General features: G+C 33.5%; 1 protein-coding gene across 7 annotated transcripts in view; it reads left to right on the top strand.

Annotated features, from left to right (window-relative positions):
* Positions 1-24,657, top strand: part of ADGRB3 (adhesion G protein-coupled receptor B3) — a 469,357-nt gene that overhangs the window by 174,005 nt on the left and 270,695 nt on the right. For 5 of the 7 annotated variants that reach the window (XM_048077466.2, XM_048077468.2, XM_048077469.2 and 2 more), the window contains one exon: positions 19,148-19,258. The exons of the other annotated variants lie outside the window; for them this stretch is intronic. In XM_048077466.2, the coding sequence (XP_047933423.2) occupies positions 19,148-19,258 (111 nt within the window). The remainder of the gene's footprint in view (positions 1-19,147; positions 19,259-24,657) is intronic. 7 annotated transcript variants of the gene reach the window in all.

Genomic DNA, 24,657 nt, shown 5'->3' with positions numbered 1-24,657 from the left:
AAATTTTCAGTACTGGCTGGTTTTCTATTTTTGCCTATTCTTTGTGCACATTACTGTGTCAAAGTTGCAGTATATGACCTCTCTATCACATGAAATAATTATTTAGCAGGACAGTTCAGTGCATGTTAAATTAAGTAAAAGTGACAACAAATTAATTTCAGATGAAAAAAAAAAAGGAACAATCAAAAGTGTTCTGCAGGTACAATGTATGAAACCTAGGGCTATTTAAAATGTCTGGATATATGTTTCTGAATGTTTACGAGAACTGTTTCATATGACTGAGATCTATATGTCATATGTTAACCATGTGGAGCCTTCCTTTCTTTTCCTGAAGCTTAATAAAGTTAAGTGGACATGCAACTGTAAGCTGCTTTCTCTACAAGGAGATTACAGAAAGCCTTTGAGGAAATGAAACTGACAGACCAAAATGAATTTTGTCTTAATGTCTAGTGAGAATGTGTCCTAATTCTTATTTATAGATTGCTAGATGAGAAATAATTATTATTAATGAATATATTGAAAATACAGCCATTGTTAGTATAATGGTTCTGGAGTAAGTAGGAACTTTTTGAGTGACAAAAGAGAAGAAGGATGTAAAACTATTAGTGTGTTCAAAGAAGGGCAAGAAAAGAAAGTGTAGGATCTACAGGGGAAGACGTGTGAGAAGTGGCTGATGTCACTTGGTTTGTTCAGCCTAGAGGAGATTGAGGGGAGGCCTCATGGCAGCCTACAGCTTCCTCATGAGGGGAGCAGAGGGGCAGGTGTTGATCTCTTCTCTGGTGACAGCAACAGGACCTGAGTGAATGGCATGGAGCTGGGACAGGGGATGTTCAGGCTGGATGTTAGGAAAAGGTTCTTCACCAAGAGGGTGATTGGGTACTAGAACAGACTCTCTAGGCAAGTGGTCACAGCACCAAGCCTGCCAGATTTCAAGAAGCAGTTGAACAATGCTCTCAGAAATATGTTTTTTTTTTCTAGGTAGTTCTGTGTGGAGGTGGGAGTTGGACTTGACAATCCCTGTGGATCCCTTCCATCTCAGGATATTCTATGATCCTGTGATTGGGACTGAAGTTTATTTAATGGATTCTAGCATGGGAGACTTCAATCATATTTACATATACAGAAAAAAAAATAGACTATCATACATTCCTTTTCATTCTTATTGATACTGATAATCTTTTCTCATCCTCTTCTTTCACACCCACTTCTTTCACTAACTTTCACAGTTAGTGAATATACAATTAGGCTTTCTCCATTTACTGCTCTAGTAAAGTGATAGTTCCTATTCTTTTCAGAGAGCTTGTGTATTCCTACTAGTTGATTTCTTGCAGTTTGGCTGTCTTATTCTAATGCAATTGTTTGTACCAGTTAAGACACTGTGTTGACTTAAATGTTCAGGTTTTGTACATTTTTCAAGTGAATATTTACTTCCAGTATAAAACATAATTTCTATCTAATACATTATTCTAATCCTCATGCATATTTGTAGCAAAAGTACTTGCTCCCAGTGTAAAAAAAATAATAATTATATATTATTAATAATAAAGAATAAATAAATAAATAAATAATAAACCTACTTCGATACAGATATTAGAGAAAACATCTATAACAAACCTGAAGGAAAAAAAAAAAAAGCATTTTTGATACTATACTTCTTCAAATTTTTCATAATTTACTAACCAAGTTTTGTTCAACCAAAGTATCTATCTGAAAATATTAAAGACATATATTTTTCTACCCTATATACAAATCATATATTCAAAGAAAAATGTGGAAATTAATACTGTTCAACAAAAAAAGATAATAGATACAAAGATTTTCTTATTTTTTTCTTAGTTATCCATTCTAAGATACTTCACATGTTGATAAAGTGTATTGATACGTTTAAGTTAAATGAAACAACACTTGAACCACCACCAGATCTTAAAGTCTTCTTAATCATTGGAGTATTATTAATATTTGGTTTCCCCAATGTTTGTTATCATCTCAATCTTTTCAGTATTTCATAAAGAGAAAATATAAAGCCACAGCTGACCCCTAAAAGTATTAGAATGGCAAATAATTCTAAGGATGAGGCAGTCTTGCTGAATGACTTCAGTATCTTGGTATGCCGAGCTTTAAGAGTAAATATTTACACGTCCTGCTTGTAGTTGTGTCCTGAGAATGTAGAGGGATTAATAGATTGGTTAATTACATTAATAGAGAGATTTAGAGAGATTAATATGAATTCAGTATGATGTTGGTGCATAAATGGGGAAAATAGACTAGGTTACAGCCAGTCAGGATGTAGATAAAAAGTCAGAGCTGGTGGAGATGAGGTATTTTAGTGGCCACATGTAGTACTAGGGCAAACTTTGTGCAGCTAAGAGGCTCTTACTTGTCAAAAAAAAAAAAAACTGAAAACTGGAGAGGAAGCAGAGAAAAGCCTTAGAAATCAAGTATTTCTTGAGGTCAGTAACAAAAAATTACAAGCAAATATATATACAGATAGTAAAATAAAGCTGAGGAATTCAAATATAAAATGAAGGTCCTCCAGTTCACAGTAGTACATGTAGCATGTAGAGCAATAATTTTCTAAGGTGGGCCTGAAACTATCACATGAATAGATGCACGACATTCATCAAAAGGAAAGATTTCTAAATGATACTAATGAATCTTAATCACTGCTGTTGAGATAATTTTCTTCTTAAATAAGGAATCAAAAATATAGAGCTAAACAAAAACAAGCCTCCTGTCACTCTTAAGAAAAAGAAAAATAAAAATAAAAATAAAAATAAATAAAAATAAAAATAAAAATAAATAAAAATAAAAATATCTTCATTTGTCTTTACTTTTCTGAGGTCCATCTTATATGTTAAATGTCTTATCTCAAAACAATATTGTCTACTGTTTGTTGACTTACAGTAAACACCAATGAGCAGCTCTAAATTTTGCCCCTCCTAATACCCCAGGGCCACAGTAGAGGCAGCTTCTTGCAGATGTGAACATCACTGGAAAGCCTATTTGTTGCCATGGTGCACCTGCTGTTCAGGCACCTTCAATAGCCAAACTGCCTGACCTGAGAGAAGTGAGAGTGTAGCTCTTTTTTCACAATCAGATTTGCTTCCCTAACCTTAATTGTCTTGGTCCAAATGAGATTGTACTTATTTGAAAGGGAGAGAGCACTCTTTTCCAAACCTTGAGTTGTCTCTCTGTCTCCAGGTGAAGGCCACTGAAATCACCAAGCTATAAGCAGGCGCACAAGCCCCCATCCACAATTTTCAGACAGAGCGGCTAATGAAGAAAAAATCTTGTTACAGTTTTACCATGATACATACAGATCTCCAGAACCTTGCTGTGCTACGATTGATCAGACTTTGAATAAAATATCTACCACTGGCACTCTAACAAGCACCCCACAGGCCTCATCTGTCACTGGTTATTTATATCAAAGTGACCTTAGAGTGAGATACAAGCAGAAGATGCTTAGGGAACATTATATTGATGATCAAGGAAAATGTCCTATGAGGTTGTCACTGGCATAGACCTCCAGCTGCAGAACAGGCTCCTACAGGGAAGGCTGGCAATCAGCCAGCAGTCTCTCCCCATGGAGTACTGCCATAAGTATTGTGTGGTCCAACAGGAGCATAGGTCAGCTCTCTGCTCAAGTCACCAAAGGAAAACGGAGCAGTGGAGACAAACATGCAGTATTCGCCCTTACCATTACAAAATCATTCAAAAAACAGTGTTCAGAGAGATCTCACTGAAAGTGTTATGAAGACATGGAGTTCCTGGTTAGGAGCAAAAGTTGAAGAGCTGGATCATTGCCATGCCCTGGACAAGATCAGGAGAAAAAAAAAAAAAAAAAAAAAGAAAAAAAAAAAAAAAAGCCATATTTCATCTGATAGTTTGTATTCTTTAACATGTTCAGTGATCATGTGTGAGTCTAATAGCTCTATAGAGTTGAATAGCTCTGCTTTCATGTAGGTTCAAAAAAAAAAAAAGCAGCTAATATGTTTGCTTTTAGTTTGTTGCAGCAGTTATGAACAGCAGCAGAATATTTATGAATGCCTGCATTATCAATTGTAATTCCTTTTACCTAATGAAAAACAAATGATGCTGACAAACAGCATCATCAGTAGGTTGGACATGACAAAAATTCACAGCCATGAAGTATTATGCCACATCTGAAGATAACATGACTGCTTTTAGGTACTCATTTTCCAGGTACCTCAGTTTATTCATCCTCAACACATGCCAAAACCAGCAATTTTTCCATCATGATGTAAGTATGTGGAATAGGAATTATAGGCAGATACATTGATTTCAAAGATTCTTAACTACTATTTCATACTTGGTATAAAGTTTGAAGTTTTCATTTCTTAACATTATTATGGGGTGGGATGACCAGGTCTCAGACTTCTTTATTATGTGGTCATTGCCTTTAACATTTTATCCATATATGTTCTCTATGTAATTATCATTCTTGGATTACATCCCATGTAATTATGATTCTTTTATTTCTTTTTCACTAGGTAAAGTTGTAAAGTTGCTATTATTTTTTTTTTATTATGAAGAAGTCTAATGTAGGTAGTCATAATTTGCTTTTACTGTAAATCCTAGTGTGCTTGAGTACATCAATTTTTTTCTTTTTTCTTTTTTCTTCTTTTTTTTTCAAATCCATTCACTGATAATTTCTAGAGTAACCGATTTTTTGCTTCATGGGATAGACAGTGATATATGAGACTGAATGAAATGTGTAAATCAAAAAGGGCTTTTGTTTTATTTTCAGCATTTTTTGTTGTTTATTAGAATTCAAATTCAAGATGTAGCAATAATAAAAAAAATCAATTTTTACAAAATAAATTTTTACAAAATACTATTCTTTTTGCTTTTTGTCTTCAACAATTAGCTTAGTTCAGTGACTGTCCTTAAAACAGCTTTTTTATTAAATAAGCTCTTTGTATGACAAATATCTACTGCCCACTGGAATGCACTGGTACAGTACTAATACAGTCAGTCCTGAATTATGTTTAATATGTTCATTTGCTTTGTATTGTTACAGTGAACCAAAATAATCACCTGCAATTGTTAATGACAATTTTTCTTCTAATAGAAGTTAGTTAGCTTAGAAGTAATAGTGAATAATTACGTAATGAGAAATTATATATAAAACATACTAGAATTTTAATTAGACAGGATGGTTAAAAACTGCTGTTTCAGCTTCATACTCTGAGTATGCTCTGAACTAAGTTCAGATCCAGCAGAAACCCTGTTCCTCTGTCTTTCTTGAGCCTATAGAGTCCTCCCACATTGAGCAGAACCAGGCTGACCCTGATCAGATATGTACGTGTGTGTGATTTCTTTCCTTCTGAAGAGTTTCATCTTTGTTTCTTTCTTATTTCTTTTTTATCTTTTTTTCTCTTTTCATTTTTTGACTAGGCTGACATTCTTCTTTAGATGAATTTAGATAATAATCATAAGATTCCTGCTTTTCCTGATGCCCTGAAGCCCGCAGCAACCTCTTTTCTGCTACTCCAAATTTTGTCCTACAGGTAACTTTGTAGGTTTTCCAAGACCTGTAGGCAGATCTACTCCTTGAAGAGAGCATGAAAGGAACCCAAGGGAACTCTCTCTCAACAGTTTGCAGCTAGAAATAGCTGGTTTATTACAACTTGGTCAGAAACTGTCCCTAGACCCTCAATTTTTGTCTCTTTATTTAGAATCCCTAAACTATATTTTGTCTACCAGAGTTTGGGAGTTAAATGGCTATAAAAATAGCATTTTTCTTCTAGCTATTAGCTCCATTTCTAGATCTACAACTAGTCTTTGGGACTGGTGTGGGACTCAAAACCTGTATCAACTGTAAATAAGAGCTCAGGGTTATGTCCCTTACACGGAGTTATCTCTAGGCCTAGCAAGAATTATCTGATTTAAAAATTAATAACTCATTTCTGTACTTCTGATACTGTCTTCTTTTCAGACTAATCTTCATGCATTTCCTGATTGCTATTGCCATTTGTCTAGAAGACTACCAGTAGTCTAGAAATCACATATAGTCATTTTTCTCTTCACAAGTATTTTACCATTTTTAATTAATTCTCGCTTTTTTAACAAACAACCCAGATCATGTCACAGAAAACCAGTAAAAGTAGAGTAGTTAACATTCCTAAATTCAGTTTTGCATGTACCTAGTTCATACAACCATAACGTTTCATACCAATAATGATAATAGTCTTTGGGGTAATAAGAGAACAGCAGAGGGCAAGAACAACAAATTATTTTCTGCCAACTGGCACTTTTTCTCCTTGATTATTGCACTGTTACATCTTTTAGTATTGGGCGTAATTTATTGTCATTGACTTTTAAAAGACATAGAGACAAATCTAAACTGACCTCAGCATGAATGAGGATTTAGTGAGATCATACTTTAAGCAGCTGTATTATTCCTATAATCTAAAGGATTAAATTGTATGGACGTAAAGGAGTCTAACAGACAGAACATGGAGATAGGAGCTAGAAAATCATAACTTATTATTCTAGGTCTGTCAGTCCTGTATGCTGCTCCCAAACGCAAGAATGACTTCCTCTGGAGCCAATGCTGCTCACATATGAGTTACACATGCACATTTAATTCCATTATTTCATTAGTTTTGACTTATGTGGGTGGAAGTGAAAGCATTGAGCCATTAGTAGGTGATGTTACTTTGATGCTCAGTATGAAAACCACAACATGACAGAATGAGACTTGTCTATTCTTTTGAATTTTTTTGAATTGAAATGCACCACATAAAATAAGTAAATTATATGTAAGTGCTAACTGTGATTACCAATATAAGGGGCTGCATATTAGCTCTAATGACTTATTTTTTGATGCAATCTAGTACATAAAATATTGGATATTTTTGTCTGTTGGGAACTTGTAATGATTTTTAAAAATATATAAATTACATGGAAGAAAGAAGTGGGAACAGCTGTTCTATGGCCTAAACTCTATACATGTGCTGTCATGTGGCACCAAGCCCTTTTCCCAGAGGTAGATCTTGTGCACCCAGACTATCCTTTTGAGATGTTTTACATATGTTAGCGTGTGGGCATTTGTATAACCACATCTTGCATCAATGGGTTCTGCAATTATCCTGGGAAATAAACTGCTCTGACTGTAGATAGAAATACCTCAGGGCTCCAGAGTCAGTTCTGGCACAAAACACTCCAGTTCAGTCAAGCTTTGCAGAGCCCTTGCTGCAACATTTTCAAAATCTTCATTAAAACTAACAGAATGTTACTTTTGAAACCAAGGATTCCTTCAGTAGTTTTTAGTGGAGTTTACTACTTACATATCAAGCAAATAATGTTTTTTTAAAACCAGAGTTGTATTTTCATCTGCCAAAAGTTGCTTCTAAAATATATTTTATTTTAATATTTTATATAATATTTTAGTTTTATTTAGTTTAGTTTATTTAGTTTTATATAATATTTTAGTTTTAAAAAATGCTTTATTTATGCTGAGATGTAAATGAATACCAAGTTGAAGTAACCTGTCTTTGTGTAAAAAAAAAAAAAAAATCAAATTCAAATATATCCCAAAAAATTTAAAAAAAAAAATTATTCCACAGGATCAATACAGCATGTGTAGTCTCTTGTCTCTTGTGTTAGGTCTAAAACTAGGATTCTTTTTCAATGATCTCAGAATAGTAGCTTGTCAAGCTTATCTTTTCAGGCTACTCTAATGGAATATTAATACTAGAATGAAGCATATAATACATACTGTGTAACTTTTGTGGTTGACATAGTCAATGTTCCTTGAATTTTTTGAAAGGAGTTTATAATTCAGTCTTTGAAGTTAATTGTTAACTACTTAACTGAATGCGAAATATGTCTAATTTGTTTGTGTGGTGGTGGAGCCAAGACAGCTTAAAGACATAAGCGATACAAGTTTTGTAGATGATAGTAATAAATCTCCTGGGAGCTCTGAAGTTTGATGCTTCTATTTCAGAACGGAAAGATTGTACGCCCAGAATCTGACAATTTTTCCCCAATACTGCAGTTGATCTAAAACCATGTATTACCTTCATCTACAAACACTGCCTTCATTCCTCAGTACTTACTGTTTTTCATTTCCAGCCTATAATGCATATTGGATAGCTGTGACTAGACATATCATTTTTTAGTTCTGATTCTCATTCCTGATTGGACAATCTGAATATATACTGTTAGGTCTGTAGTGAGCATAATTTAATTTATTGATTCAGAATTTGTTTACCATAAATATTCCATTATGCTTGCTTACAGTAGACTGTATTTGAGAACACTTCTTTTAGGTAACTAAATCATCAGAATATTTTCAGAGAGCCAACACACAAGAGGCAAAATCATAACTTGAAGCAAATTAAATTTTTATGTTTGAGAATATCTTTGTATAAAATATATTTTTGTAGCTACTTTACTGAGCTCCCTAGAGCCCCCATTCTTTTCCAGCCTAGATCTCTTTTTTTTTTTTTTTCTGAGAGAGTAGAGCAGAAGCAATGGGAAAGAATTGTAGGATATTTATAGACAGATGTGCAAAGTGCACATAACTGCAGAGAGAATTCAAGAAAAAGGTTCATACCAGGAGCAAGATGATGAGATTCCAGTCTTAAACTTCTGTTAGGCAGCCACAATCCACATACCAGTTGTAGATCTGCAGTTGTTAAGAGAAAGTCTGTTTGCATGAAGTAGAACACCACTAACTGCAGAAATCTCCATGTCATTTTAGTTCATGTCGATAGGTCATTTTAAGTATGCGTTTACATAAGTTATGGTCAGAGTTCACATCTTAAGTAGTATCGCAAGCTTCACGGTTCCAAGTCCAGAGCTAAGCATCTTCACTGAAAAATCTATACTTGCAATTTCCAGACATTCATATATCTTGACTGTCAGCACCATTTCTTCAGATGGTGGACCATGATGAGACAAGACAGGTAGTGGGTAACTACATCTCATGTTATGCTGACAAGCTGAAATTAATTACATTAAATGTATCTTGTGCAGCAGTCAGGGAATACACATTTTTCAAGGATCCTCATTATTGACATCTGTAAGGGAAACAGCCACAGTTCTCCGTAGAGTACATTTCCATTAATCATAATGGAGGTCAAAAGGTATGGATGGTTGTTAGTAACATTCGCAGGAGAAACATGTGAATGTTAAAAGAAGTGATTTAAGTCTGTGACATCAAGTAGGAATGTAGAAACAATGAGGATACTAAAAGCACTTACTTTGATACTTATTGATGAAAGACAGGTTTAACCTTCCACCTCTGAGGTTACCATTTCAGCAATGTCATTCCCAGCCTTCCCCTTAATTTGAGTATCAATGTCATATTGACTAGACTGTATTTTATATTGCTTTCTAATCTAATCGGAGAACTGGTCCAGAAGGTACTTTGCCATGATTAAGGAGAAATCTCCATCACAGCTACAGAATAGCATTTTTAAAAGTTTTGGTTTGTTCTGTACTTTGTTTGTTTTTGTTTGCTTGCTTGTTTGTTTGTTTAGATATGTATACTGCAAAAAAGCAAGTACGGTGATGGGTCTCAGAGTACTCTCTCTTTTTTGAAGACCTGTAGAGCATCATTAGAATTACTTTCACTCTTTCTAATGGATTCCACTTAAGTGCTGTTTTTCCTTTTTAAGAAGACTACATTATGGACTATTCTTAATTGTCATTTTTCACATATTCAATTGTCATTCACACAAAAGACAGATTGTGCCCATCTAATAAGTCTGCTCAAAGTTTCTGCGACTTTATATATATATATATATATATATATATATGTTGGCATTAGGTATTTGATCTAGTGTTGAGGAGGACAGAAATCTTGCATCTCTTCTATTCTTTAATATAGACTTCAGGATGAACTTTCCTAAAAGGTGGTGGACCAACTATGCATTTCTTAGCTCAAATCTGCAGTTGAACAGTTCATTTGCTTTTGTAGAGTCATTGCATAGACAACACCAATCAAACAAGCCAACTATGTGTTCCTCTCTGAATCAATGGGCCACAGAAGTAGGAAGGATGTGCCAGCAGATGACCTCAGATGTTTTTTTCTTGGAGTGGATTATGCAGTAAGAGTCAAGGAGAACACTGCATTTTACCCTCAGTGTGTTATCTGAGTCTTTAAACCTATTAAATAAATCCCTGCAATGAGAATCTCAGAGACCTAGAAAAGTGTGCTTTTACTAAATCCAGTGAAAATATCTACTGGATTTTCAAAAACACTTTGCACATCCAGGTCCAACTGATTATTATTGATAATTTCTGGCTAAATGTCTTATGAGCTTTACTTCTTAAAATCCTGTGCATCTATTTCCTGAAGAAAGGATTTAATTATTTCAATGATATTTCAAAGATGTTCTTAGGTTAAAGTATTTATTATCATTTTCCTTTCATTTTTGTTGTTGGTTTTTTTTTTGCGCTAAGGTAATTCTGTTGATTAGAAAAGATTTGTTTATGCGTCAAACTTGTTGGGGCCATTGGAATTAACATAGGAGTTCAGAATTTTTAAGAGGTTCTAGGTGCATTCTGGAAACCATTGCAATATTATGCCATGCACACACATCCCAGACTGAACTGGGTGGAATAGCGTGTTTGAAATTGTGTGTGTGATCGTTAGTCTGCCACTGCCAGTCAGGAAAGGTTATGCAATCCTGCTAACAGATTATGAAAACATCTTAGCTCAGAATAGGTCTATGGTTTTGAAAAAGACTTTCTAGACCACATCCTCAGCTGACAGAACTTGGCCTGGCTGGGTGGAACCAGGCCAGTTTACAGCAGGCAAGGCTCTCATCCTTTCTTCTTTCTCGTGAGTACATACAATTTAGCAGCTACTTATGATGTCTGTATAGGAACAGCCAGCTTTGTGGCACCACAAATTATAAATATGCGCTGTGCAAAATTCACATTCGGTGAAACTTCCTTCATTTTATTCTTTTGTAAAAACAAATTAGGAGAATTTAAGAACAGAAAAAGTAGTCTTAAAAAGGCATGCAATGTCATTTAACTTCAACTAGAAGCTCTACCATCCAAAAAAACACATTCAGTTTAACTGTGCTTAGTGAGTAGTTTTCAGTAGCTATTTAAAACACTGATTCTTGTTCCTTCTTTTCATACATTGGAATCTTATGCAGACTGTAAACTTTCCTGTCATATATTCTTAGATAATTCAGCTCAAATTTGAATAAATGCCATCATAATTTAGAAAGGATTAAGCAACCATCTGTAGGAATGTCTGTGATAACTAGTTATAGGGCAAGGAAATAGATGTCCTTGTGGATCTTGTTTTCTACAATTACCCTTGTTTTTTTTTCAGTGTTTCTAGAACAAAAAAGAAAAAAGAATGAAGTTACTGAATTCAAAAATAGCTTAGAAAATTACAGTTTATCCTCAGTGATCTTACCTTGAGTCATACATGCACAGGGCAATAAACATGCATGTACTATTCTGCATGTAATACTGAGGTAACTTGCTGCAGTGTTCAACAAAAAGAGGTTTCTATTATAAAAATGCTATTATTCTAAAACAACTACTGCACTGACTAACCATATCAATAGGTAACTTAATTAAATCTATGACTAAAAAAATATACTTAATGCAGAATAAAATAGCATGAAATGTAAAAAAAAAAAAAAGAATGAAAAAATATCTTTATGATACTATGATTTAAATATTTAAAGGTTACACATGAATAAGTTATAGCAGAAACATTAAAATGACAAGAATACTACACAAGACTGCATTTAAGGTCTGTCATTAAAAAAAATATTGATGATCTGTGTTCTCATTCTTTAATGTGTTACTTTCATTAATATCTTTAGAGAACAACAGGGAATATGATAGAGGAATATACTACTGTATGTAGAGGATTTAAATGTTAAACTTGACAAAATAAATTCTCTTTATTAGTTTTATTATGTTTGTTTTGATACAGACATTTTGGGATGGATTGCTAGGGAAATGAATGTGAAGAATCTGAACTGCAGAGCGTCTTCTGCAGAGGGGCAATGACAATTATAAAAAATGTGTCAGATTTACTAGGGATATTAATGGGTAGGTCTGCACTCTGAGATTTCATTCCCCCACCCCCACCCCCCACCCCTTCTGTTTCCTTCTTTGCTTATTTATAATTTAATGTGAAAACACACTACCTGCTGTGGTGACATTCTGCATTCATTTTGAACATGTATGAGTCACTTCAGTAGATTCACATGTTCATTTTATCCTGCCTAGTTTTAAGATAATGAGTAATTGAGACCAGGAATGCCAGGAGTAGAACTTCCACTGTTTTAACATTCTGTGTACATACACAGTGAATAAATATTACATCCTTATGATATCATTCACTGACCAAATTTGTAGCCATGGAAAAGCAGGTTCAGATTCCAGAGAAGATGAGAAGATAATGGCTGGTCAAGAGAGAGGTTGCGGAGATGTGCAGTAAGGCAGTGGATGAGATTGCCATGAGAAAGTCTAACTTTTCAGGCTTAGTGTCACAGTATATATTTTAATGCAGTAATATTTGATTTCTTATGTCATTACAAATGGCAGAATGAGTGTTAATCCAACATTACTTCCTAGGAGCAAACAGTTGTCCCTAGAGACAAACACAGGCTAATTACCTGTGTACAATATGTTGACTGGTTAGAATACATAATAATTTTTCCTAAGTTTTGAAAGATGAAGGAATGTATATGTATATTTATTAGTCTATGTATGTGTGCAAGATAGAAGAAATCTTGTATCTAATTTCTTACAAATGTTAGCCTTTTACTTGAAAAAAAACATGAATGTATTTTATAAATAATAATATTAATAATAAACTTTATTAATACAAATATTATTCCCTTTCATATTTCCACTACTATTGAAATCCTTTTTATATTTTCATGAGCAATAGGGTATCTTTCTCACTGTGTTCATGAGTTCAGCTCAGTTCAGATTTAATTTTATTCTAATGAAATTATTTCATTCAGTTTGAAACTGATCAAAGCTCTTCTCTTCTGTTCTGGAGAGTCAAAAGAGGACTTTTTATGGAGCCAGGATCTACGTAGGAAGTAGGCAAAGATTGTTTTAAGAATGTTTTTCACATTTCCTCAGAAAAGGTTCCGATGGAAATCTAACTCTACTAATAGCTATGTTACAATTTTGGCAACTTGCCTGCCTGGTGAGGAACTATCATTTTAAGGTGTTCCAATAGGAAGTCATAGCCTAAGTCTGTCCTGCAGAGCGATGATATGCAGTAATGCCCTGAAGCTCTGTGTCTTGTCAGTGCTTCATTTTGGGGGCCTGGATGCCCTGCTCCAATGAAGCAGAGTTGGAGACAGGGTAGGAAGTGCTCATGGGATTTTATTCTCTTTTCTCATGTCGTTTGCTGTAAGGAAAACAACAGCAACTCATGTTTTGTTTGTTTCTTTCTTTATTTTTTTCCATTCTGACAGAAAATGAAAAAAAAAAAATAATAATAATAAAGCAAACTAAACCTCCTCAGTCCTTTGACTGTAATGAAAATATTTGGCTTTTGTTATGGAAAGTAATTTTATAATCAAAAAGAAGTAGAAAATCCTGGCTTCTCAATCCAACACAAAATTGTGCTTGTAAATCAACACACATTCTGCCATCTAGTGACCAGAATAAATTGTGCTGACCAGCTGCAAGTACAAATGAGAAACCCCAAATACTGCTACTACTGAATATTGCATTAGTATCTCTGTGGGAGAAATTTTAGAATGGGCTACAAAGAAATTAAACATGCAGGAAACTTTTTCAAACACCTGGAAGTCTGCAATTAATTACATTTATTGAAATAAGTTAATAGTCCTGTCCAAAAAATAATTGAAACAAATGGTTCTTTACATATTTCTATAGCTCTCTTCTTTCTCTCTTTCCCCCCTGCACTTCCTCCTTCCCCTTCCTCTGGGATTTACATCAGCATTTTGCATAATTTCTGAGAAAAATATTTCTGCACTGGCATGGAGAGGATGCCATACTGCTACATGAGCAATCCAGACATTTTGCATTAATGCACATTCTGGCTACAGGGCCTTTAATATTTATTCCGTAGTCAAGACCAATTGAAAACATTCATTTCACTATTTACAGTTCAGGATTGGATAGGATAGTAGGAAGAACACTGCCAGAGTGCTGTGGGTGAGAAGAAAATTACTTTTTTCTGTAATGTCTTTTCTGGGGAATCAATTGCCTCTTCTTGCTGCTAAGGTTCTGGTCAGCCTTGAGGGTACTGCTCACCATCTCACTTTCCTCATGGGTCAGTAAAAGCTGAGGATGGTCAGCAGCTCTCAGAGTTTGCTTTACATTTTACAAGCCTTGAAGAAATAACCCCAAAGGTCTCAGAATCACTTGGTTTTTAGTTCAGTGGTTCATGTCATCACCAACTATCATCCTGAAAAAGGCTATTTTAATTCTGGCATGTTCTGTGCCATTAGAAACAACACAATTCACACTAGATGGTACACCTATAACTAGACCAATATGTTTACACTGTGAAGTTCCATTGAAATATGACATAAAAATAAGCATAAGGGCAAAAACAACATTGTCTATATCATCATTTAATAGCTAAGATTTATATGTAATAACCTTACAACTATTATTAAACAGCCTAGGCATAAAATCTGCTTGACGTATACCTTAATTTTAATGATTTTTATGATCCATTTGTCAAAAAGCAAACATTAGCCATTGGTGAGTAAAGCCTTGCAAAGCTGGTATTTTTCTTTTGTATTGCTCAGTTTTCCTACTTTGCATTTTTATACTGTTAACAGATGTTTTTTCTTCTTTGTTCCTACAGAGAGCACATGGCACCTCTCTTCTCTCCTAAAAACCTACATTGGCTGCAAGATTTTAGCTTCTACTTTAAAAACTAAAAAGGTTACTCAGTAGGAATAAAAATTCCCATAACATAACATAAAAATAAAGGTAAAGCCAATGGGACTACAGATAAGAGTTGCTTTAAAAGATACTCAACTGTAAACTTTGCAATTTCAGAAAACAGTGCTATATTTTTTTTAACTCCAAAAAAGCATGGAACTAGATAACGTGTCAGAGTAATATATAAAATGAAATGATAAACCTTAGCCATATTAAGACATATGCATTGTTAAAATACTTTTGAATATCTATCTATTGTGTACAGCTGAGGAGAGAAAGGGTATGCATCCTATTGCAGGAAATTATTTTTACTTTCATAGCCACCAGAGGACCACTGACAGCATAAATCACTTGATAAATTACTTGATCAGATTAGTAAACCATAGATTTTCTACCACAAATGCTTGGGATATGTTATGATTTGTTTTAATTTAGTCTGGTTAAAATAATCCATTCAAGGTTCCCCATAATGCTATGTGTTATTTACATGTAAGGTATTTCTGTATAAGTTTTATTCTGATGCAGGCAGATTATAGCATTAGCAGTGTATGGGAAAAAAAAAAAAAATAAAAATAAATTCATTTTCCAGTCGTAACTTACAGTCATATGGTGGTTTCTGGATCAGGCCACGTACCTGTCTGCTGATGAAAAGATTCATTGTCCCTCTTTATTTAATATCAACAACCTGGTTAATATCAACAGATTGCAGTTTGAGGTAAAAGCAGAAAATGACTGTCCTGTTTCATCCAAGGGACTTAGGAGAGGCATCCCCCCAAAAATTCAGTTTGGAAACTGAAAAACACCTTTTTTTCTGGGTTAGAAAACTTTTTCAGCAGTAGGAACTAGGTAAGAGTGAGAATGAGAACAATTCCTTTATTCATAATCTTACTTAAAATGCTGAATATTATATTCCAGACATCATGTCTTAGAATCATCCTGACCTGACCTTACATGACAACTCTATGCCAGAGCCTGTCTGTATAAGACGGTCCATCTCACCATTCCCATACAAATAGGTCTTACCATATCATTTAGTCATATTTCAGGTTGACTTGGGCTAAAATGCTTTCCCAGCCCCAAAAGCATTGAATTATTTCTCCTTTGTGAAGTGTTAAGGGAAAAAAACATGTAACGGGTTCATCTTCTACATTACTTATTGAGACAGGCTCTGAAAATAAAGGAAAGTTTTATTCTATTTAGTATTTGTTGTAAACTACAACAGTCTCTTAAGTAAGATATTTCATTATAAAATGTTTCATAAAAATGCATTACTGTTGAGCTTTATGGATGAAACAATTTTTCAAGCACTGTTTGTACTTACACACAGAAGCTGGACTCTTCTGATCCCATTATGAAAATATACTTGACCCTTATTTTTCTTTTCTTGAGGCCTGAATTTTAATGAGGCCTTTAAAGTCCTCACTCATACCAGTGCAGGACATTAGGGAAGTTTAGGCTAGACATCAGGAAGAGGTTCTTCACCGAAAGGGTGGCTGCACACTGGAACAGGCTCCCCAGTGAAGTAGTCACTGCACCAAGCCTGTCTGCATTTAAGAAGCGATTGGACTGTGCACTTAGTCACATGGTCTAAACTTTTTGGGCAGACTGTGCGGTGCCAGGAGTTGGACTTGATGATCCTTATTGGTCCCTTCCAACTCGGGATATTCTATGATTCTACGATTCTATGATTTCCTGTTACTGTTTTTGTTCTCATGTGGATTTTGTTCTCAAGTGCATTAAACACTTTGGCTGAATATAAATATTGAGAGCACTGCATGAGTCTGGTTACATTTTTTGACAAAAGTGATCAAGAAATATTTTTATGTTTCTTATGAAACATTTATATTTTATACGTGTTTATATATTTACTACATAAATATGTAATATATTGGACGTAGGTTATGAAATGAAAAGTGCATGTCAAAGTCCATCAACAACAGTTGAACTGATTTGAATGTTCAAATTAAAAATATGTTGTTGCCAAATGGGAAAATAAAAAAAGTTAGGACATAATTAGTTCCTACATGAACAAGTCTCATTTTATTTGATATTCATGAGTAGCTCCATTGCTGTGAATGGAGCTTTGCTGGGTATAAACCTGCCAACTGATCTCCCAGAGTTTCCTTTGCCTCTTCCCTCGGAGGGCTCAGTCCCATGGGACACTGCATGTGCCTGCATCCAGCACAGAGTGAGGCTACAGCATGCACCACCTCCCTGTATGCCTCTGGAAAGCCTTCCTCTAGCAAAGGTCTCCTACTATTGCACTCTTTTTGTAACCCAAATGATAAAAATAAGTCTTCTGCAAAAATGGTGCCAGACCATCTAAATTGCCTGACAAGCAGGCAGTGTTCAGACAACAAACTAAAAGCAAACACACCTTGCTTTCACAGCCTTGTCAAGGGAAAAAAAATATGTAAAGCCTCTTGTTCTTCACTATGTTGTTAAATTACAGTTTAAATGGTCATCTGTATGGCAGCTTGTAAAAATTGTTAAAATAACATTATAATCTCTATTTGCATTATAATATTAATTGAAAAACTTTTATTATAATAAGATAGTTCCAACAGAATAAAGATCTATCTTAAATTAGAGGAACTGTAGAATATATAATATATATTTTATAAAAATATATTAATAACATTTTATAACAAGTATATACATATATATACATACACATGCATATGTATGTAGATATATATAATTGAATTGTGTTTTACATGTGCTCCTGGGATGTATTTGAAAATGACCAATGCTTAATTCTGAAACTATATTTTGGTAACTAGATTTTTTAAAAAAAATGTTCTCTTTAGAATGCCAACTTCATTGCTGTTCTCAAATGAATAACTAAATTTGTATTTTATGTGGTGACATCAATGAATATTTTCACAATGAAGCACTAATTTATAGGAAAATATTAATAATTTGGCAAAAATGAAAAAATAATAACCTTTCTCTGCTGATTGACCCCTATAAATTATATTTGGCTTATATTATTTTTCTCTAATCAGAAATAAGATTTGTTGTTGATTTAATGATTTATTAAAATAGTATGTCAATACTATTTATAGTATTAATTATTTTAGATAATGTTTTATATCTTTTGTGGCAGGAAGGTAAGTTTTATTATCTTCACAATTTTACAAATTGGGGAGAATTTTGAATTTTGCATTTGCATTTGCCATGTAACCTTCCAGCAGAAGGGTATTTTTTAATGTTTCTATTCCTAGTGCTTCAGATGCCTTCTGCCTCATCAGCAACTTCATGTAGCTGTAGCTGAAGTAGCATCAATGCTACCCCACAGTTCCAAGCTCATGATACTAAATTAGAGTTCCACCAGAAACTGGATATTTAGCACCAAGCTGTGGACAGTTGTGTGTGCTTGGGAGGACCAGAGGGAACTGTGCAGAAGAGTCAGTAATTCTTCTTTAAGTGCAAGGGGCACTCAATTTTTCATCAAAGAAAGGAAAATGGACTCTGAGGTAGAAGATAGGAGGTTTGCACAAGACCAGAGAGGGAAAATGACAGCTATGATAGGATAAAAAATGAAGTACTCTTGTCTCCCACACTGTCAGCCTTTCTATGTCATTGATTTTTACATAGATTTCCCCATTAAAATCAATGAAGACTTCTTTTTAATTGCTGAGAGCAAGATATAATCTATATTCTGCATAACCAAGAGTTTTCTAAAAATGAAACTGTCCTCAAACACTTCTTTTGTGGGATTCAGCCTAAAAAATGAAGCAGTTCATTGGCTTAAGTATTACTTTGCATTGTCACCATTCCCAAACATGACTTGTTATCTTTGCTGAAGGCTTCATCAGCCTGAAAGATGAATGCAGAAATAGAATTCCTCTGGAGAAGCAACAGGCTCTGTTGTAGAACAGCAATGTCTAGCTCTGTCACCGTCTGGTGTGGTTTGCACTGACTCAAACTATAAGAATAAAATGTCTGCATTTGAATAATTGTTTTTGTCCCATGTCATACAGCTGATTTATAGTATGTGTCACTACATTGACTGTTGGTTCATACAATAAATTCATGTTTGAAAATCCGCAGACACAAATTTAAGTATTTATTAAAAGCTGAGTGTAGCAAAATTAAGTTGATGTTAACTGCCATGATAACTTGCCTGAATCTTACCAGCAACTTCCAGGTATGTTTAGGAACATATTGCATGAGACAGTATGTGACTTTTGAAAAATGTCTACACACAAGCTTTCATAAACCTTTATTCTGTCTTTAGAATTTGGAATGATGGGAGATCATACAATTAAAAGTCAGCGACCTCGATCTGTTCATGAGAAAAGGGTCCCTCAGGAACAAGCTGATGCTGCTAAATTTATGGCACAAACTGGTAATACATCAGTTACATTTTTCTATTTACTGTTGTTAATTTTAGCAAAACCACTGCATGTTTCCATAATCTTTTGCTGCATATTTGTCAGTTTTCTAAGCTGATACTTTTTTTTGAATCATTTTTTTTTTTTTTCACCAGTTAAAGTCCATAAATGAAGTAGCGGAGAATTAGGTAGATCATACAAAAACATGCACTGTGAATGTGGATACTGAATTGTTTAGTGTAAGTGTGAATTTATTTAGTAATAAAAGCAGTTTCACATGTATAAGAGACAGGACAGTTTACACTTTTTTTTTTTTTTTTCAGAGAAGATGTTAAGAATGTGCTCCAGAATTTCTATGTAAATAGACTAAGGTCTAATCCCAGCTTTAGGCATTTATCAAATTATTAATTATTAGGATAGTTTTAAAGTCCATACATCTGACATTTACTATCTTTGGCCCAGCACAATGTCCTATTCTCTAGTTTCCAGATTCATAATTGCTAAATGAAATTGGCTGTAAGTTGTTTTTGATTGGATGTTCAAATTATCTAATATCTTTTCATCTTAAAAAAAAAAAAAAAAAAAAAAGAAAAATAAATCTAATTTTGTTTGAGCAACTACATCTTCTTTAGGTAAAGATATCAAAATAATATTTAAAATCTACAGCTAAAGTCATAGGGAAAAAAAAAAAAAAGTCCCTTTGTCAACAATTACCACAGCTAACTTGCTAACTTTAAAGTCAAAGTTCCAATGGAGGAACTTCCCTCCAATGGGGAGGTGAATTAAGCTCTAATACACCAATTTTATTTCCCCTTTTGCCATAGTTAATGATCTGTGTATCTGTTGGCAAATGACTCTCTAATGGTTTCCTACATGCTCCATTCCGGTAAGCTATTGCATTAAAAAATCTTGTGCCCCATAATTATTGTATGGATTTGAAACTTTCTCTGTATTCCATAGTTACTAACCTAGCAAATAAGCCTGCCTCGATCATACATAATGCTTCCAGTTTTATATTCACTTTAGTAAAAGAGCTATAATTGCATCTAGTTATGTTGCATGTTGACCTTCTTAGCAGTAAGGTGCTTTACTTAATAGATTTGCAGAAATCAAAATATTAAGTAATATAAATACATGTATAACCAATCAGTGTAGATCTGTTTGGTAAAGAATTTAGATAAGGAAAAAGTCTGTTTCTCTCCTATTAATCTATAAAACGACTTTTATGTCTAACTTCCAGTTGATACTGCTGTAAGCAAACTCTTATATGGCACACATAAATGGAAGAATGGAGCCAAGAACCCCCTTGGGCTTCATGAAGTTATTGTTTAGGCAAGTAGAACTTACTACTTACATACCTAGCTCAGACTTATAATGTTAGTTGCTTACTACATAGAATGACACTTTTGCTTTTATACTGCTTCTTAAATTAATACAATTACCCTAAAATAAGTAAGAGGATCTGTTTTATTTCCTCATATAAATCCCTAAAACTTTCATATTATCAGGTAAAACTTGTATCTGATAATTTCTAGTCATCCATTGCAGTGCATCTATTACGGGTGTTAGAGAACTGCATTATAAATGCAGTACTTACATGATCACCTTCTGATATATTGTGTGTGTGGAGTGGGAGATGAATGTACAAAATTACACAGGCTTGTACAAGGTCCTGTTCTGAAAGCAGGTGACATGTATCAGCAGAGTATATAAGTTTACATGCCAAACTTTGAGGAAGTGTATCCTTTACATGCTGTAGGTTAACGCATTTTAAATAATACTGTGCTCTTTTTGAACATACTAATTTTCATCTCTTCTTCATTTTGATTTTCTCTGTAGTGACCATTGCATATTTTCTTCACCTCTAATGCACTCATTTTCTTGTGATATAATTAATGTGTTATCTTCTTAAAATGATTCATAAGGTTATTCTAACATATCTCATGAATTTACCCATGTACTAAGAAGTCTAATAGCTTTTAAAATACCTTGTAAATTGATACTCTCTGAGTTTTAGGCTTCCTATATTTTAACCTAATTTATTTTGTGTAATAATAAATCAGATACAAATGTACAAAATGTTTGTATGGCCTAAAAGTGCAGAGAGACAGGAAGGTAGATTTTTTCTGGAAAAGATTTATGATACGTTTTTAAGACCAACAGAATAGTGGACTTAATCCACTATTAAGTGGAAATTGAGGACTTTTAAAATGTGATATTAGAATATGCATTCTCCTTTTTGTTTGTGAACAATATGAGGCAGTAAAGAAAACTTTTTTTTTTTTTTTTAATATTGTGTAAAGAATTTATTGTCCTATATTTGTCATTTTATGTGTTTGGACTGATCCTTCCCTTAGGTGTTATGGGATTTAGAATGTATAATACAGGTAAGTGTTACACAGGTCAATGAGGCCTTCCATACAGTAAGTTCTGCTTCCTCTTACATATTGAGCAGCAGGGCAGAATGAGGGCTTTGTACCCTGTCAACTGTTAATTTGAGAATGTAGGTTTAATATAATACCCCTCGTAACCTGAGTTCTCTGAGGGAAAATAAAAAGTAGCCCTTTTGAAATTTTCATTTTAGAAAAGAAAAAAAAAGGTAAAGAGATAAAAAAAAAAAATCTATTTATGTATTGAAGGCATTCTAGCAATCTAGGTTTATTTTAGAAAATAAAGAAGTCTCTATTTGCTCATGGTTAACCATGGTTAGAAAAATCAAAATACATTGAGCAAAAGGAAGTGGAGTAGTTGGTAAGATATTTTTTTTTCCTCTAATTTTACTCTTTTTGCACAAAAATCATGTTAGTATGGAGGATATTTCTCCAGCCAAAATTGAAACTTTCTATCCTTTATGTATGTTGAATTATATTGATAGATTCTTCCTTTTGTGAATGGACAGTATATATATGATCAGGACTTTTAATATGCAATGTTAATTTCAAAATTTGCTCATTATAATCATGCCTTTTACTATCAGATCAGTGTTATTTTCATCATATTCTGAGGGTTAAGAGCAACTTTTTGTCACTAAGATCTCTGATATTTTTAATTTTTAACACTTCATTTCTATATTTATTAGGTATATACTGTCAGAGGTCTGTGTAGGATAATGGAAAATTTACACTGAGTATGTATGACTATTTTACATAACGAGGAACATCTTGAGAAACATAGCTTTGACTTTTTCTGCTGTTTGACCTTTCATCTAAACCACCTAAACAAAGGCAAAGTCAAGCTTCAAAAATACAGCAAAAGAAAAATAAATAAATAAATAAATTTACTAGCTTGGAAATTCGTAGGAATACAAGTATTTTATCATGTACATAGGGCTTATAGTTCACATTGCATAATTGTTACTATCTACCTGAATATTAGCTGCTATTACCATATTATATCCTTTAACCTGAACCCAAGTCATGTAACAGTCTAAACAAAATGCTAAATACAGTAAAATGATTAAAACAGTAATCAGTAATTAAATTTCTCCTTTGTCCTCCTAACAAATAAAGAAAATGATTTCACAGATCACTTTGGTGAACTTTTGTATTTAAAAAAACTCATCATTTTATGCTTGCCCATAGAAGTTATTACAGTTATATACAATTTTATGAAAAGTGGTGGTATTTGTGTGCTAATTATAAAGCATTCTGTCTTGTTACTGAATAAGAAGCATAATTTCTTATAGTTTTAAATCATTGAATAACCTTAAAATTAGATAACCTTAAAATTCTTAGAGGACTAGCAAAGACAAAAATTTTGCAAAGGTTTCATGTTTGGCCTCTGGAAACAACAAAAAAAGAGCCTGGGCAGATGCTTGCTACAAAGGCACCACTTCAAGAAATAGTGTATCGTTTACCAAATTCTTGGACGATATAACAAAAGTGTTACTGGTTTGCAGACATTCCTTTGTTTCCCTTGATTCCCTACCAGTGCCAAAACTTTTGAAAGACAAGAGGTATTTCAATATAACTGAAATTTTAAGTGAGCTACTCAAGACTGAAATTTTTATCATTATTTTAAAGCTGATTTTACCACTGATTTTTGAAACTAAATCAAGTCTGTTTCAAAAAATCCAGAATATAATATAAGCTTCAGCAGGCAATTTTTAACTGATTTTTAGTGGAAAAGGTGAATATGAATCTACAATTATTTACTCAAAATCTTTAGAACTTTCACTTTAATCATATTTGTGCTATTTTTGCATTTTTTTTCTATTAAAAATGCACTCAAGTGATCAAGTTTTCTGTAGATGAATGCCTTTGGGAAATTCCAGAACTGTGTGTGTGGCTGTTCGTGACAACTAAATTTAAACATTCTTTCCTGAACATCCACACAAGAAGACCAGATGCATTACTCAAAACACAAACAAAAACAAAAACAATCAATACAACAAACAAACAAATCAGAAATAATATAATGTGCTCTGCTTCAACAGTAAAAACAACAACAACAACAAAACACAATTCACAGGTACAATAGTAATAAATTCCATTCAATTTTGCACATTTTATGGAATAGTACTTTCTGCAAATTAGTTTTATGTCTTTCAGTATGACTACATGAACACTAAAAAAGCACATGCCATAAAACAGGAATTAAAAACTTTTTTTGTAGTTGTTTGGAACAGCCATTGAATTTTAAATATGAAAAAGATTCCAAATTAAAAGCAAGTAGCTCATAAATTTCTTGGATAAATGATTATTTGAGAATTCTTCATTCATTGTTCCTTTTTGACAATTTTGAACATAGTGGTAAGTACTATACACAGTAATGAGGTCTAGCACATCTAACAGTTTAAGACATCTCTGAGTCAAAAGCAAGGAGCAGAGAAGTGCTCAAATCAAATTTCCTGTCCCACTGTTCAAGTTAAAATCTGGTAAACAAAGTGCACCTCTTTGCCAGGGAACTTCTCTCAAATACTGTATGACTCTTCTTCACTGAAGAAAATATAAGAAATTGTGTTGTTTTTTTTTTTTTGTTGTTTGCTTGTTTGTTTTTTAATCTAAATTTCCTTACTGGCAGAGTTCCTAAAAGCTTAATTCTGGAGTGACAAGTATAAATATCAAAGATAAATCCTTTGCTATTATATAAAAAGAGTTGTCTATGTTCTTGTAACATCCTGAGGGCAGTGTTGTTCCTAAAATGTTGAAGGGCACTATTTCTCATAAATTCACAAATGATGCCAAGCAATCAAAGTGTTTTCTTCTGACAGGCATTATGTGACTGCAGCATTGTAGGTGTCTTTATTTTATATTCATTGCACATTTTCACAACTGCTTTACTCCATGAACTTTTAAATATTTATTTTGATATGATACTTTTGTCTTTAATTTATAAAGGCAGATAAGCTTCAGCAATAAAAATGTCTCATTAATTCTTATGTCTATATTCATGTTTGTTTGTTGTCTTGAAT

The sequence above is a fragment of the Anser cygnoides genome, chromosome 3, assembly GCF_040182565.1.
Source record: "Anser cygnoides isolate HZ-2024a breed goose chromosome 3, Taihu_goose_T2T_genome, whole genome shotgun sequence".
In the NCBI taxonomy this organism is placed as follows: domain Eukaryota; kingdom Metazoa; phylum Chordata; class Aves; order Anseriformes; family Anatidae; genus Anser; species Anser cygnoides.
This window is presented reverse-complemented; position numbering and strand designations above follow the sequence as displayed.